The following is a 13,384-nucleotide window of genomic DNA, read 5'->3' on the forward strand; positions in this document are numbered from 1 at the left end:
CCCCTTGCTGCTGTGTCCGAGAGGGCGGGCCAGGCCATCTCCCCGGGCTGGGCGGAATCCAGGGCGTGGGGCCAGGGGTCGGGCGGGAATCTTCCGCGCTCGCTCGTCCAGCAAAGTTCTTGGTCTCTTAGCTCATCCCTGCCGAGCAGTCTCCCGAGGAAAATCCCCGCCAGGAAACGCGGGGTTTGCAGAGACCTCAGCTTTCCCTGAGGGCGCGGCTCCCTTTCTGCAGCCCCTCTGCCTCCCTGCTGTCCACCGCCCTTGTAAGGGGAGCCGATGAGGCCGAGCCGGTGGGGCTGGACAGGTGCCCGGGCTGGGGAGCCGTCTGCGGAGGCCCGAGCTGGGGGCGCGGGAAGGAAAACAGTGAGAGGCCCCGGGATCCTGAACTAATAAATGTCAGAGCGGCAGGAGCCTGCCCTGTCGCCGCCCAGCCCCTTCATTCCAGACACGGGCCCGGGGAGGGAGGGAGACTGGGTAGGGTCCCCCTCGCCCCACCGATGGGCTAAGATGGCCCCGGATCCTGGCTTCCAGGCCTTGCAGTGTAGCCATGGGCTGTGGGCAGGCCTGGCCAGGGCCTCCCTTCTTAACAGAGAGTCCGAGGGGAAGGCAGGAGAGCCCTGCCCTCCCCTGACTGCCTCAGCCGGGCCTCTCAGGGTTGGGGTGGGGTGCAGCCGGATGAGAACCTCTTTGGAGAATGTGCCTGCTGCTGGTGGCTGAGGTTGGAGCAGCTGGCAGGACACAGTGGACCCCCACTCAGCCCAGAACACTGAGCTGCAGGAGATTGGGAGCTGATGACCGTCAGCCTAAATAGGCAGGGGAGGAGGAAGGAGCAGGCTTGGAGGCGTGCGGACCGCTCATGGCAGCGACTGGCCTGAAACTCAGCTCTCCCAGCCCAGGGCTCTGCGGCTTCCAGCCCTATGCCAAGGCCTGGGAGGGCCAAGCCTCAGCTGATGTCTGCATGCCCTCCGGAGATGCCTGACACCCCCACTAGGAAATGCACCTCCCGACAGCCATGCACAGGGATCCTTACAAAGACTGCTGGGCTGGGAGGGGTGGAACGCCGTCACCGTGGTTTAATGAAGGCAGCCTGATACTAAGCGACGGCTTGGAGGCCGAGGGCTCTACACTTCCTGGAGCTTCCTCTATGATCTTGAGCAGTTGTCTAACCTACCCCAGCCTCGATTTCCTCATCCGTAAAATGGGGGGATAATAACTACTGCACGGGGTGTTGGAAGCGGTAGACAGGATCATAAAGCGAGCACCTGGTAAATGGGGCAGAGTTCAAGTCATGTGGGTCACAGACTTGTTCTGGGAGCTTGGAACTGGAGTTCTTCCTGTTGGGTGACCTGCTCCCGGTCAGGGCTGGGCTGCGTTCCCTGGTCACCCTGTGGTGCCCCAGGGACACGGCTGCACCACTTTTTCTTGCTTGGACATAAGGCCACACCTAAGCCCTGGAGGTGAACCTTTTAAAAAAAATAAACTTTTTATTTCCAAATAGTTAAAAAAATATTATTTTATTTGAAAGTCAGAGTTACAGAGAAAGATCTTCCATCCACTGGTTCACTCCCCAGATGGCCGCAACAGCCAGGGCTGGGCCAGACCGCAGCCAGGAGCTTCATTGACGTCTCCCTTGTGGGTGCAGATGCCCAAGCACTTGGCCATTTTCTTTCTACTGCTTTTCCCATGCCATTAGCAGGGAGCTGGATCGGAAGTGGATCAGTCAGGACTCAAACTGGCACCCGTGTGGGATGCCAGCAACACAGGCGACGGCTTTACCTGCTGTACCACAACACCAGCCTCAGTAATGTAAATTTATAAAAAAATTGTGACATAGTTCAAAGTGCCCATTCACCACACACCCAGTTTCCCCTATTATTAACATCCCAGATAAGTATCATATGTTCATCACAGTAATGCACCACAACCAGTTTCCCCTCAAGTTTTAAAAATTATTTATTTGAAAAGTAGAGTGACACACAGAGAGGGAGAGATAGGGAGAGAAAGAGAACTTTGATCCACTGGTTCAGTCCTCAAATATCCACAACAGCCAGGTTGGTCCAGACTGAAGCCAGGAACCCAGAACTTCATTCAGGCCTCCCACGTGCGTGGGGGGCTCAAGCCCCTCGGCCAGCTTCCACTGCTATCCCAGACACATCAGCAGAGAGCTGGATTGGAAGTGGACCAGCCGGGACTCGGACGAGTGCCCCTGTGGGATGCCCAAGCTGCAGGCTGGCGGTTCAGCCAGCCGTGCCACAGCACCAGCCCCCGTGCTGCTCTCCACAGCACTGTACAGACTCCCATTCCCACCAGCAGTCCACCTCTGGTGAACTATGTGATCACTTAGAGGGTAAAAACCAGAGCGTGGAGGCCGGCGCTGTGGTGCAGTGGGCTCAGCCAACACCTGATGGTGGCATCCCGTATGGCGCGTCAGTTCCAGTCCCGGCTGCTCTGCTTCTGGGAGTTCCTAGCTCCTGGCGTCTGCCGTTTGAGTGGTGAACCCGTGGACAGAAGATCCCTTCCGTGCTGTCTCTCTCTCCCTCTCAGCTAAATAAGTAAACTAAACCTCTTGAAGAGCACTAGAGCACGGCTTTTGGGGCAAAGCATGGTCTGGCGCCTACCCGCCTGGGGCTGAGTCGGGCTCCCCCACGTTCGTGGGGGCCTGGGCCGTGTCTTCCCTCCATCTCAGTTTCCCTGTCTGCAGACTCCTGGGCTTTGGAAGGGCCCCGTGAAACAGCACAGAGTGAGTCAGTGCCAGGTAAAGCCTGGCGCGTGGGAGCGCCGTGGGTGCGGCTGGCCGCCCTCGCTCTCGCTTGGCCCTCGCTTGGCCCTCGCTTGGCACGCTCCCTCGGCTGGTTGTCTGGGGCCCTGCTCCTCGCTGCTGGCCACTTCCCTGCTGGCCCTGCCAGACTCCGGGCTGTTCCCGGTGCGTGCTCGGGCTCCTGCCTGGGACTTGGCAGGGACACCTCTGCTCTGCCCAGCCCCTGTCTCTGCATTTGTTTGTTTTTATTTGAGAGAAACAGAAAGAGACAGACAGACAGGGGAGCGTCTTTTTCTCTCGTTCATTCCCCAGACGCACACAATGGCCAGGGCTGGAGCCAGGCACCGGGAACTCAGTCCAGGCCTCCCACGTGGGTGACTGGAACCCAGCCAGCTGAGGCATCACTGCCGCCTCCCGGCATCTGCATTGGTGGGAGCTGGAATTGGAAGCGGAGCCAGGAACTGAACCCAGGGACTTTCCAATGTGGGGTGTGGGTGTCTCCACCACTAGGCCAAATGCCTGCCCCTTGTTTTCAAGACTGATGAAGAAAATCCCTTCATCCCAGAATGGGGAGGGTGCTCCTCTAAGCTGCCCTCCTGTCCCGGGGTGCCAAGGCTTCCTCCGCCCTCAGCAGGCACCTCCTCCTCCCTGTTGACTCCCCGACTGGGCTGTGAGCCCCTTGAGGGCATGGGCCAGGCCTGCACGGGGCCCAGCAGACAACCAGGCACTCAGCGAGCGTGGCAAGCTCCTCCTGAGTGCCAGAGACCTTGTTGGAGACTTTATCCTGTCCCCTTCCTGTGCCCCACTAGGATGGAGAGGGGCAGGTCTGCAAACTTGAGGCTCCCCAGTAGATGGCGTTGGGATGGCCCCAGGTAGGCTGCTAGCAGACACTTCCACATCCCACCCTTTACCCTCCTTATCGGCCACCCAGGAAGGCCCCGTGGGGGCTCCCCACCTTTCTCTGGGTCTGGTGGCAGGGTGGCTGGCCGGGAAAACACAGAGCGTGACACAAACAGCACAGCTCACTTTTGCATGCGTGACACACATTCCCAGTCTTTTTTTTTTTTTTTTTTCCCCACTAATTTATTCTCTTTATTTGAAAGGTAGAGGGAGAAAGATCTTCTATCCACTGGTTCACTCCTCAGACGCCTGCAACAGCCAGGGCTGGGTGGGCCAGGCCCAAGTCAGGAACGTGGAACTCAGTCCAGTCTGCTGTGTGGGTGGCAGGGGCCCGAGCACTGAGCCATCACTTGTTGCTTCCCAGGTGTACCCAGCGGGAAGCCGGATCAGAAGTATAGGAGCCAGGACCCGAAGCAGGCATGCTGGTGGGAGGCAGGTGTCTCAGCCACTGCTCCAAAGGCCCGCCCCTGCGTGATTCCATTCTCAGTGGCCCTGGCCGCATCAGCACTGTCCTCCCCTCCTAATAGGGAGTGCAGAGAAGCTGGGGACTTGCTCGGGTCACGGTACAGCAAGACATTAGGCCAGAACAGACCCGTCTGCTCACCGTACTGCACTCTTCCTGTTTCGTGTCCTCTGCGGTTGGGCCTTGCCATTTGGCGGCAGGCTGAGTTGGCGGATGCTGCCTCTGCCTCCTCCTGCCTCCCCCGGGCAACGCTCACTCCCTTGTTCTTGGTGAAAGCCGTGTGCACTCATTCAGGGAAAAGGGGCCAGATCAGTGTGCGGCACGAAGGTGACAAGGACAGTCCAGGAAGCTGAGTGCACGCGTTCCCAGCTGCCCTGAGGATAAGCGTCTTTGTCTCCTTTTATTAACTTGTGTTGCAGAACTTTTCCGACACAGGTAAAACAGTTTCAGCAGCTACCGGTCATTTTTGGCAAGCTTGTTTTTCCATCTGGCAGCCCCTACTGTTTCCTTCCCGTGCAGAATTTAGGGAACAGGATGGTGAGCCCCGTCTACACCCCTGCCCGCCTCCCCGACTCTCGTTTTGAAGCCGATCTCAATGACGTCATCTCATCTGTAAGTGGTTCAGTGTACAGCCCTGCTCAGTAAGGGCTCCTTGCTTTGTTCACGCGCTGCAGCGCCATTCTGCACCCCACACGTTAGCAATGCTCCCTCCCTGAACTGGGGCTGGGGAACCTCTTCTTCTGCCGAGGGCCACTTGGATTCTTAGAACGTCATTTGTGGCCCATTAAGAACAGATCAACTTAAAAATCTGTCTGCTGTAGATCTATGAATCTCGAGTCCCGCCTGCGGTAGCCTTGGCAGGGACAGACCCAGTGATCTCATGGACCTTACACGGCCTGTGGGCTGGATGTTCCCCACCCCTGCTAACTCGTTAGTCCGCCAGTTTTCAAATTTCTACTTGTCTCTTAATTGTGGTGACGTCTCCTATGGTTATTTTGGTTTTTTTGTTTTTGTTTTTTTTTCTCGAAGTTTTATTAATAAACCTGGAACAATAATAATAATAATCCCTTATAGCTATATAGCATTACCTATGGTTATTTTGTAAAAATCAGAACTCAAGAAAAATCCACACCTTATCTTTTGTCACTAGGTCTTGTTTTTTTTTTTTTTTTTTTAAAGATTGATTGATTAATTTAAAAGTCAGAGTCATACAGTGAGAGAGAGAGAGAGAGAGAGACTTCCATCCACTGGTTCACTCCCCAATTGGCCACAATGGCCAGAGCTGTGCCGATCTGAAGCCAGGAGCCAGGAGCTTCTTCCAGGTCTTCACACATGGGCCATTTTCTACTGCTTTCCCAGGCCATAGCAGAGAGCTGGACTGGAAGTGGAGTAGCCGGGACTAGAACCAGCGCCCATATGGGATACTGGCACTGCAGGCAGCAGCTTTACCCGCTACGCCACAGCGCCGGCCCCCTAGGTCTTGTTTTTTAAGATTCCCCCTCCGTGCCATTTTATCATTATTGGTTTGCAGTTCGCTTGTGAAGGAAGGCAGGTGGCGCAGGTCTGACCGTGCACTGTGGTATCCCCAGGTGTAGTTGAACAAGTTTCTCCGTCTTTCGCACTCTCTGTAAGTTGGCAGTCAAGCCCAGAAATGAGGAGCCCTGTTTTTTTGAACTTTGTATGTCGTTTAATTAAATGTTTTACGTGTAACTCGGTTTACTCATTACAATATCAGATTTTAGGGATCACGACTGCTGTGTAGTCCATATCATTTAATCTGCTCTGTGGAGATCAAAGATCAACAGGATTCAGCGACCTCACGGAGCTCCTTTTAAATGTCGAAGTTTCGTTGATCTTCCCCCAGCAGTTGTACTGTCAGCACTGATTGATTGAGAGATACTGGAAGGGCAAACCATGCCTTGAGATGCTGCCTGGGACGCTTGCATTTCATAGCCGAGTGCCCAGGTTCGAGTCCCAGCTCTCCAGATTCCAGCTGCTGCCGAAGGTGCTTTCTGGGAGGCAGCAGGTGATGGCTCAAGTCCTCGGGGTCCATGCCACTGACGTAGAAGACCAAAACTGAGTTCCAGGCTCTGCCTCGCTCGGTCCTGGCTATTGCAGTTATTTAGGGAGAGAACCAGACGATGGGGCATCTCTCTCTTTCTGGCTTTCAAATAAATAATTTTAAAAGACGCTACCGTGAATTCAAGAATGTTTTGAAGAGCTGCGTGTCACATTTGGAGCGCGGTGAGACACTTTGCGTTGGTGCTCAGTGCTCGTGCTAAGTGTGGCTTCAGAGACTCCCGGGAGTAACTCCGGGATCCTCCAGGGTCTGCTCTCGCTGGGTGGGAGTGAACGCGGGAGTGAGAGTCTGGCAGTCTGGGTCGCAGGTTCACCCCCGGCTGTGTGAGCTCGGGCAGCTTCCTCCTGCCCCTGAGCCTCACCGTTTGTCAGCCGGGTGTGGAGGAAAGCAAGGGCTGCCCCGGGGCTGCCGTGGTCTTCGGCGCCGGGTGCCGGGGCTCCTTGCCTTCTGCGAAGCCCTGAGCTCATCTGGGCTTGCGTCCTTTCCTTCCTTCGTGTGCATTTCCGGTGAGACCCGGGGCAAGAAACTCGTCTGAGCCTGTGTTTTGCCATCTGTCAAAGTCTGCAGAATGAGGAAGTGATGCGAGGTCCTCTCAGATGTCCTGTGCTGTGTTCTGTCGAGGACCAACATCATGGTGCAAAGATAGAGGATGCTTTGCGTCTCCTGAGTCATCGCTGGTTGCATTGGTGGAGAGGCTTCCTGATGCACCAAACCCAGGGTCAGAGGGAACATACCGTGATTGATTACTGATGGCTGCCGTGGTCGCGGGAGGACACAAAAGTGGTGCTATGCCCCGTGTTAGAAGAGTCCAAAGGAGTGAATGTCTAACAGCGAAATTTAATCGGCAGCTCCTCAGGCCTTAGCTCTGTCCCCGTGGCTGAGTTGCCATGGTAACCGCAGCTGCCTCTGAGAAACCACAGGAATGAAGAATGGGTCCCATTGATGGATCCTGACCCAGGAGGGGCCATGCAGAAGGCCCTCGCAGGCAGGGCACTGGGCTGGCCTAGTGCTGCCATCTGTGGTCTTTGCCTGCAGAGAACACGAACCAGAGAGCCCTGGTGGTGGGTGGGTGTGCGTGTGTGCCTGTGGGTGTGTGTGGGTGTGTGTTAGGGCCGGGGGCACAACGGGCAGGGCCGGCAGCTGGAATTCGGGCCTTATGTAGGGCAGCCGGAATGCACTGCCCAAAGGACAGACCCGTGCCCGAGAGCCTGTGTGCTGCCCGGCTTTGCCGCTGTCCACCTAAGCTCTTGCAAGGGGCTGTTGGCTCTTAGCTTTGAAAAATCTAAATGACCATCAGTTCCAGTTCAGAAGGTAGTGCCTTAATCCCTCTCTAACACCTGAGGTCATTGAATACCCCAAGGGACGGGGAGCTTACTCCCTGCACACGCAAGGTCACTTAACTGCTTCCAAGAAATGTCCAAGACCTGGGGACGCTGTGCAGGGCCAACCCGGGTGAATTCATTTCCCTTTTCGGCAGAGCAGCCTTCAGCGTGTTTGCGTCGGGGCCGTGCCGGGCTGTCGGGCAGCACCCGAGCCTCTGTCCTTGCCTGCCTGCGTTTGCAGGAGGAGTGAGAGGTACCGTGGAAGGGGCCGAGTCGGGATTCGGACGCAGAGGTAGACCCAGTCCCAGGGTCAGAGAAGCCCTGGGCCCCAACCTCGGCCGACAGCTGGGTGTTGTCGAAAGGAGGCTGGCCCTGAGCTTGGTTTAGATGGTAACTCTGCCCTGCTCCTGCCTGTCTTCCCTGGAGCGTCCCCTCCCCTGCAGCTTCATCCATGAACTCAGAAGGGCGATGCCTGCCTCCAAGGGCATCTGAGAGAGGGGCAGGTGACCAGTCGGGTACCGGGCAGGTGCTCGCGGGACGTGTGCTGTGTGATTGCTGTTGTCCCTCTGCACCTGTGGTCCCGGCATCCTGCCGAGAAGGACCATCAGGGAGCTGGGAAGAGGGGGAGGTGTTTGATGAGTTGAAGGGAACCAACTGGTGCTTAGTTTTGAAAGAAATGACACGTTCAGCTCTCAAATAGGAGGCAGTGTTCTCAGCGCTGCACCCAGGTGAGTGTCCCAGTCTCCCCAGCAAGCTCCCATCTCATGATCGGGGAGGCTGAGGTCACGCAGCCCACACAAGTGCCTGCCGGAGCAGGAATTCCAATCCAGCCTTCAATGCGGGGACCTCACAGGGTTCACCGACGGCTGCCTGGTGCAGTGGTCAGGGCGCCCCTCAGGATGCCCGCATCCCACGTCAGCTGGGCTATGGGTTTGAGTCCCAGCTCTGCTCCCAGTTCCTGCTTCCTGCTAACGCGCACCCTGGGAGGCAGCAGGTGATGGCTCAAGTGGGTGGATCCCTCCACTCATGGGGGAGACCTGGATGGAGTTCCCAGCTCCTGTTGCCAGCATTTAGGGAATGAACCAGCAGATGAAGGTCTCTCTGTCTGTCTCTGTCTCTACTTTTCAAACATGAATTTTGTCAAGTTCATGGAAAAATGGCATTCAGAGGTAAGTTTGTGCAGGTGTTTGGCCTAATGGCCGAGCTGCTCGTGTCCCAAGTTCAAGTGCCTGGTTTCCAGTCTGCATCCCAGCTTCCTGCTGTCGCCTGCCCTGGGAGGCAGCAGGTGAGGGCTCACTGGTTGGGTCCCTGGCACCCACATGGGAGACCTGGACTGAGCCCCTGACTCCCAGTTTGGGCCCCATCCCTGCCTCTCGCAGGCATCTTGGGAGTGATCCAGCACATGGGAACCGGCTCTGCACCCCTCAATCAAGTAGACAAAGATGAGCTTGTTTTTCCATGCCCTTCTAGAAGTGCCTGCTACTCAGCGGTGGCGACATGCTGCACCTCTGAAGAGGAGAGTAGCCTGGGGGTGCCCACACTGCCCCTGTAGGCCTTATTAAGACACAGGTGTGGCTCCCTCCCCCGAGTTTGCTGATTGTGCCCGGGAATCTGCATTTCGGACAGTTCCCAAGTGATGCCCGTGCCCTGGTTTCTTCAGGACCCTGCCCGGAGAATGGCTGACCACAGGGATGAAATGGCCCGTCTGGTCCAAGGCTGATTTCCCCCACCCCCCAACCTGTCCGGTCTCAGGCACGGGGAATGAGTGCTGATCTGCGCACATGGAGGCAGGAAACAGCCCAGCAAGCTGCCCCGTCCGATCACGCGTGAGCCACGCAGCAGCTCTGCGAGTTAAGAGAATGGAACTCCACGCCGCCCCCCAATACATCTAGCATTTTGCTTTTCATTCTTTTAAAGAAGAGGGGAAAGAACCCGCTGGGCTCGTGGCCCCTGGTGGAATCTGTCTCATTACAGGAAGCTGCGAAGCTGTCCCCGCTGCCCCGGGTCCCTGCCCTCTGCCAGGCTGCGGGCAGCGTTTCCCCATTCACACTCTGTTTCTTCAGCTTGAACCTCTGGAGCCCAGAGGATGGGTGTCGCCGGCACTCACCCCCAGGTCTGGTCCTGAGGGGCGATCAGGACCGGCCCCCTTCCATGCCCCCTACCCACCTGCTTGTTCAGGGCCCTGTGAGTCTTTGTGTCTTCTACGTCTGGCACTGGGCCTGGCTGAGGCAGGCACTAAGGAATGCTTGTTGAATGAATGAATGAAAGTGCGAACTCTGCTCCCGTCCTTGCCCCTTCTTCCTGGGGTGAGCCTCCCCATCGCTGGCAGTCCTCTGTCTGTACCCCGCCCTCCCCGCTTCCTGCCTGTCCCATGGTCAGAGTCAATGTCACATCCGGTTTCTCTCTGCTCCCCCTGGGCCCGCATCCACCTGTCCCAGCGTCACACTGCACTGTTCACCTGGCTCCTGGCTCTGCCCTAGGCAATCATCCACCATGTCCCTGAGAGCTGAGGTGTGCCTCTCCCTCTCTCCCTCCCTCTCCCTCTCTCTCCCTCTCTCTCCCTCTCTCTCTCTCTCCTTCTCTAATTAAAGGCAGACAGAGAGGCCCCATTTGCTGGTTCATTCCCCAAATGACTGCAACAGCTGGGATGGGGCCAGGCCTAAGCCAGAAGCCATCACCTGCTCCCCCCGGGGGCACATCAGCAGGAAGCTGGAACCGGGAGCAGAGCTGGGACTGAGACCCAGGCGCTCCGGGGTGGAGCGTGGGCATCCCAGGTCACATCTTACTGCCCAGCCCAGTGTCTGCCTGAGGTTGTGTCTCGTCTACACAGGGTGTGGGCACAGAGCGGGCGTCCCATGACTAGCTGGGTAACTGAATGAATGAGTGATCACCATATGCACTTTGCTTGTGGAGAGCAGTGGAGCCGGGAAGGTGACTGGGAAGCCATTTCCTGATATGCGACCAACAAGGGCACAAGGAACAGGAAGTGGATTAAAGTAGGGAGACTTGATCGCCTGTCCCAGTTAAGTGAGGTTCAGCATCAAGTAATAAAATACCTGGTGTAGCAGGAGCTCCAGTGAGACAGACGTTTACTTCTCTTCTGTGATGGAAGCCATAGGTAATAGGCTGGTGGTTCCCAGTCCCCACGGGTAAATATTCTGTTGTTGGCTCCACCCCCTCCACAACAAACAGCTACTGCCTCATGGACCAGGAAGGCTTCCTGAGCTCCAGACATCACATGTTCATCCTAGTCAGAGGAGGGGGTACAAGAGGGTACCCTACCATTTCTTTTTATTTATTTTTTAAAAATAAACTCTGTATTTTAAGAGTGGCTTTAGATTCAAGCAATGTTGAGTGGAAAGTATAGAGTCCCCATACACTCATACATCCAGCCTTCTCTGCTGTCAACAGATGCACTTTGCAAACCATTGTTCATGTCAGTAAACATTTATTGAGCACCTTCTGTATGTTAGGCACACGGGCATGCCCTCTAGGGAGGTTTCTGGACCTCTTTGGAAGCTGTCCCTATCTTTAGCCTGCACTATCTTTGACCTTGAACTCACACTGCACTTTAGAAAGTGTATGAAAAGGGGCTGGTGCTGTGGTGTAGCAGGTACAACTGCCGCCTGCAGTGCCGGCATCCCATATGGGCACCAGGTCAAGTCCCAGCTGTTCACTTCCAATCCAGGTCCCTGCTAATGCACCTGGGAAGGCAGCAGAGGATGACCCAAGTGCGTGGGCCCCTGCACCCACGTGGGAGACCTGCATGAGGCTCCTGGCTTCTGCCTGGCCCAGTCTTGAATGTTGGAGCCATCTGGGGAGTGAACCAGTAGATGGAAGATACCTTTCTCTCCGCCCCCCTCCCCTTGCCTCGGCCTCTCCTCTGTAACTCTGACTTTTAAATAAATAAAACTTAAAAAAAAATAAAGTATATGGAAAAATGGAATTAGGAGATAAGTTAACTTGGGTGCAAAAAATTTTGGTATGGGGGCCAGTGCTGTGGTTCAGTAGATTAGAGTCCCGGCCTGCGGTGCTGGCATCCCATGTGGGCACAGATTCAAGTCCTGGCTGTTCCACTTCCAATCTAGCTCCCTGCTAATGCCCAGAGGAAAGCAGTGGCAGGTGGCCCAAGTGCTTGGGCCCCTGTACCCACGTGGGAGACCTGGAAGAAGCTCCTGGCTTCTGATTTTGGCCTGGCACAGCCCTGGCTGTTGCAGTCATTGGAGGAGTGAACCAGTGGGTGGAAGATCTCTCTCTGTCTCTCCTTCTCTCTCTGTAAGTCTGTCTTTCAAATAAATAAATAAATCTTTTAAAAGAATTTTTGGAATCCATGCATAAATTTTTTCATGATACACATTTTCTATTAACTTTTTACAAAAGATTCATTTATTTATTTGAAAGAGAGAGTGACAGAGAGATGGGGAGAAATAGAGACAGAGATCTTCCGTCTGCTTCTTCGTTCCCCAAATGGCTGCAATAACCAGGGCCAGGCTGATGCCAGGAGTGAGGAACTCCATCCGGGGGTCCCATGTGGGTGCAGGGATCCAAGCACTTGAGCCATCTGCTGCTGCTTTCTTAGGCACATTATCTAGAAGCCGGATCAGAAGTGGAGCAGCTGGGGCTTGAACCAGCACTCCGACAGGGGATTCCAGTGTCACGAGTGGCTAATTAACCCATTGTGTCACAACACTGGCACCTCCACAAGCTTTTGAAGACCCCTTGTAGCTCCTTAAATTAGTTGCAGGTTTCAGTGTGGGACTAAAAGATTTGGCAAATGCATTTCCCACGTGGGTCTTTGGAATCATAGCACTGTGCACACCCTCACCCGGCAGGAAGCATCTCAGGTCTTCGGCCCTGGGATGAGCCTTCACCGGTCCCAGTAGTGAACGCATCTCCAGTTCGTACCCAGGGAGGGCAATGTGTGGTTTGCAGTCCCTGTTGGAAAAGTACCCAGCAAGTGATGGTGCCTTCCGGGGCTGATGGTAATGGGCGTAGGTCCTGTTCCCTGAGGACGCCCCGTGCCCAGCCCCGAGCTCAGTGCTTTCTGTGCGCCATCTCCCAAGGGCACTCCTGCCTGTGCCCTGGGCGGTGGGCGTTACCCCACATCTTATGGATGGACGCAGGAGTGCCCTGTGTCTGCTTCTGCAACTTTCTTTAAAAAAAAAAAAAAGAAGAAGAATTATGTATTTGAAGGGCAGGGTTACAGAGAGAGAAAGAGATCTCCCATCTGCTGGTTCACTCCCCAAATGGCCACAACAGCCAGACCAACAATGCCAGGAGCCAGGAGCTTCTTCTGAGTCTCTAATGTGGGTGCAGGGTGCAGGGGCCCGAGCACTTGTGCCATCTTCTGCTGCTTTCCCAGGTGCATTAGCAGGGAGCTGGATTGGAAGTGGAGCAGCCAGGACATGAACTGGTGCCCATGTGTGATGCCGGCATTGCAGGTGACAGCGCCAGCCCTTCTCTGTAACTTTCAAATAAACAGAAATAAATCTTAAAAAAAAAAAAATCAAGCCTTGCACAACCCGCCAGGCCCCAGGCCTTTGGATCACTCATTCCCTTGGCCTGCATTGGTGTTGGGAGAAAAGTCCGTACTCTTCCTGGAGGAGGGAGACTGGTCGGTGGCTTCCATGAAGTCTGTGTGCTGGGGGCACAGGTACAGCAAAGCACTGTGGGGGCGGGGGGGGAGTGAGACCATGGCCTCAGGGCCCTGGTAGCAAGGTCCCTGCCCCCGGCTCTGCCCCCTGACGCTGTGTCCACGTTTGCTTCCAGATCCTGGAGGGAGACCAGGCCATCCTGCAGAGAATCAAGAAGGCGGTGCGGGCCATCCACAGCTCTGGCCTTGGTGAGTGAGCCGCTCAGTG

General features: G+C 55.6%; 1 protein-coding gene across 2 annotated transcripts in view; it reads left to right on the forward strand.

The window, feature by feature from the left end:
• The window catches only part of ASAP3 (ArfGAP with SH3 domain, ankyrin repeat and PH domain 3), a 50,224-nt gene that overhangs the window by 12,723 nt on the left and 24,117 nt on the right, over positions 1 to 13,384 (forward strand). For both annotated transcript variants that reach the window (XM_051857964.3, XM_051857963.3), the window contains exon 2: positions 13,293 to 13,365. In XM_051857964.3, coding sequence (XP_051713924.3) covers positions 13,293 to 13,365 — 73 coding nt within the window. The remainder of the gene's footprint in view (positions 1 to 13,292; positions 13,366 to 13,384) is intronic.

The sequence above is a fragment of the Oryctolagus cuniculus genome, chromosome 7, assembly GCF_051225735.1.
Source record: "Oryctolagus cuniculus isolate XC-2025 breed Fujian yellow rabbit chromosome 7, ASM5122573v1, whole genome shotgun sequence".
Classification (NCBI taxonomy): domain Eukaryota; kingdom Metazoa; phylum Chordata; class Mammalia; order Lagomorpha; family Leporidae; genus Oryctolagus; species Oryctolagus cuniculus.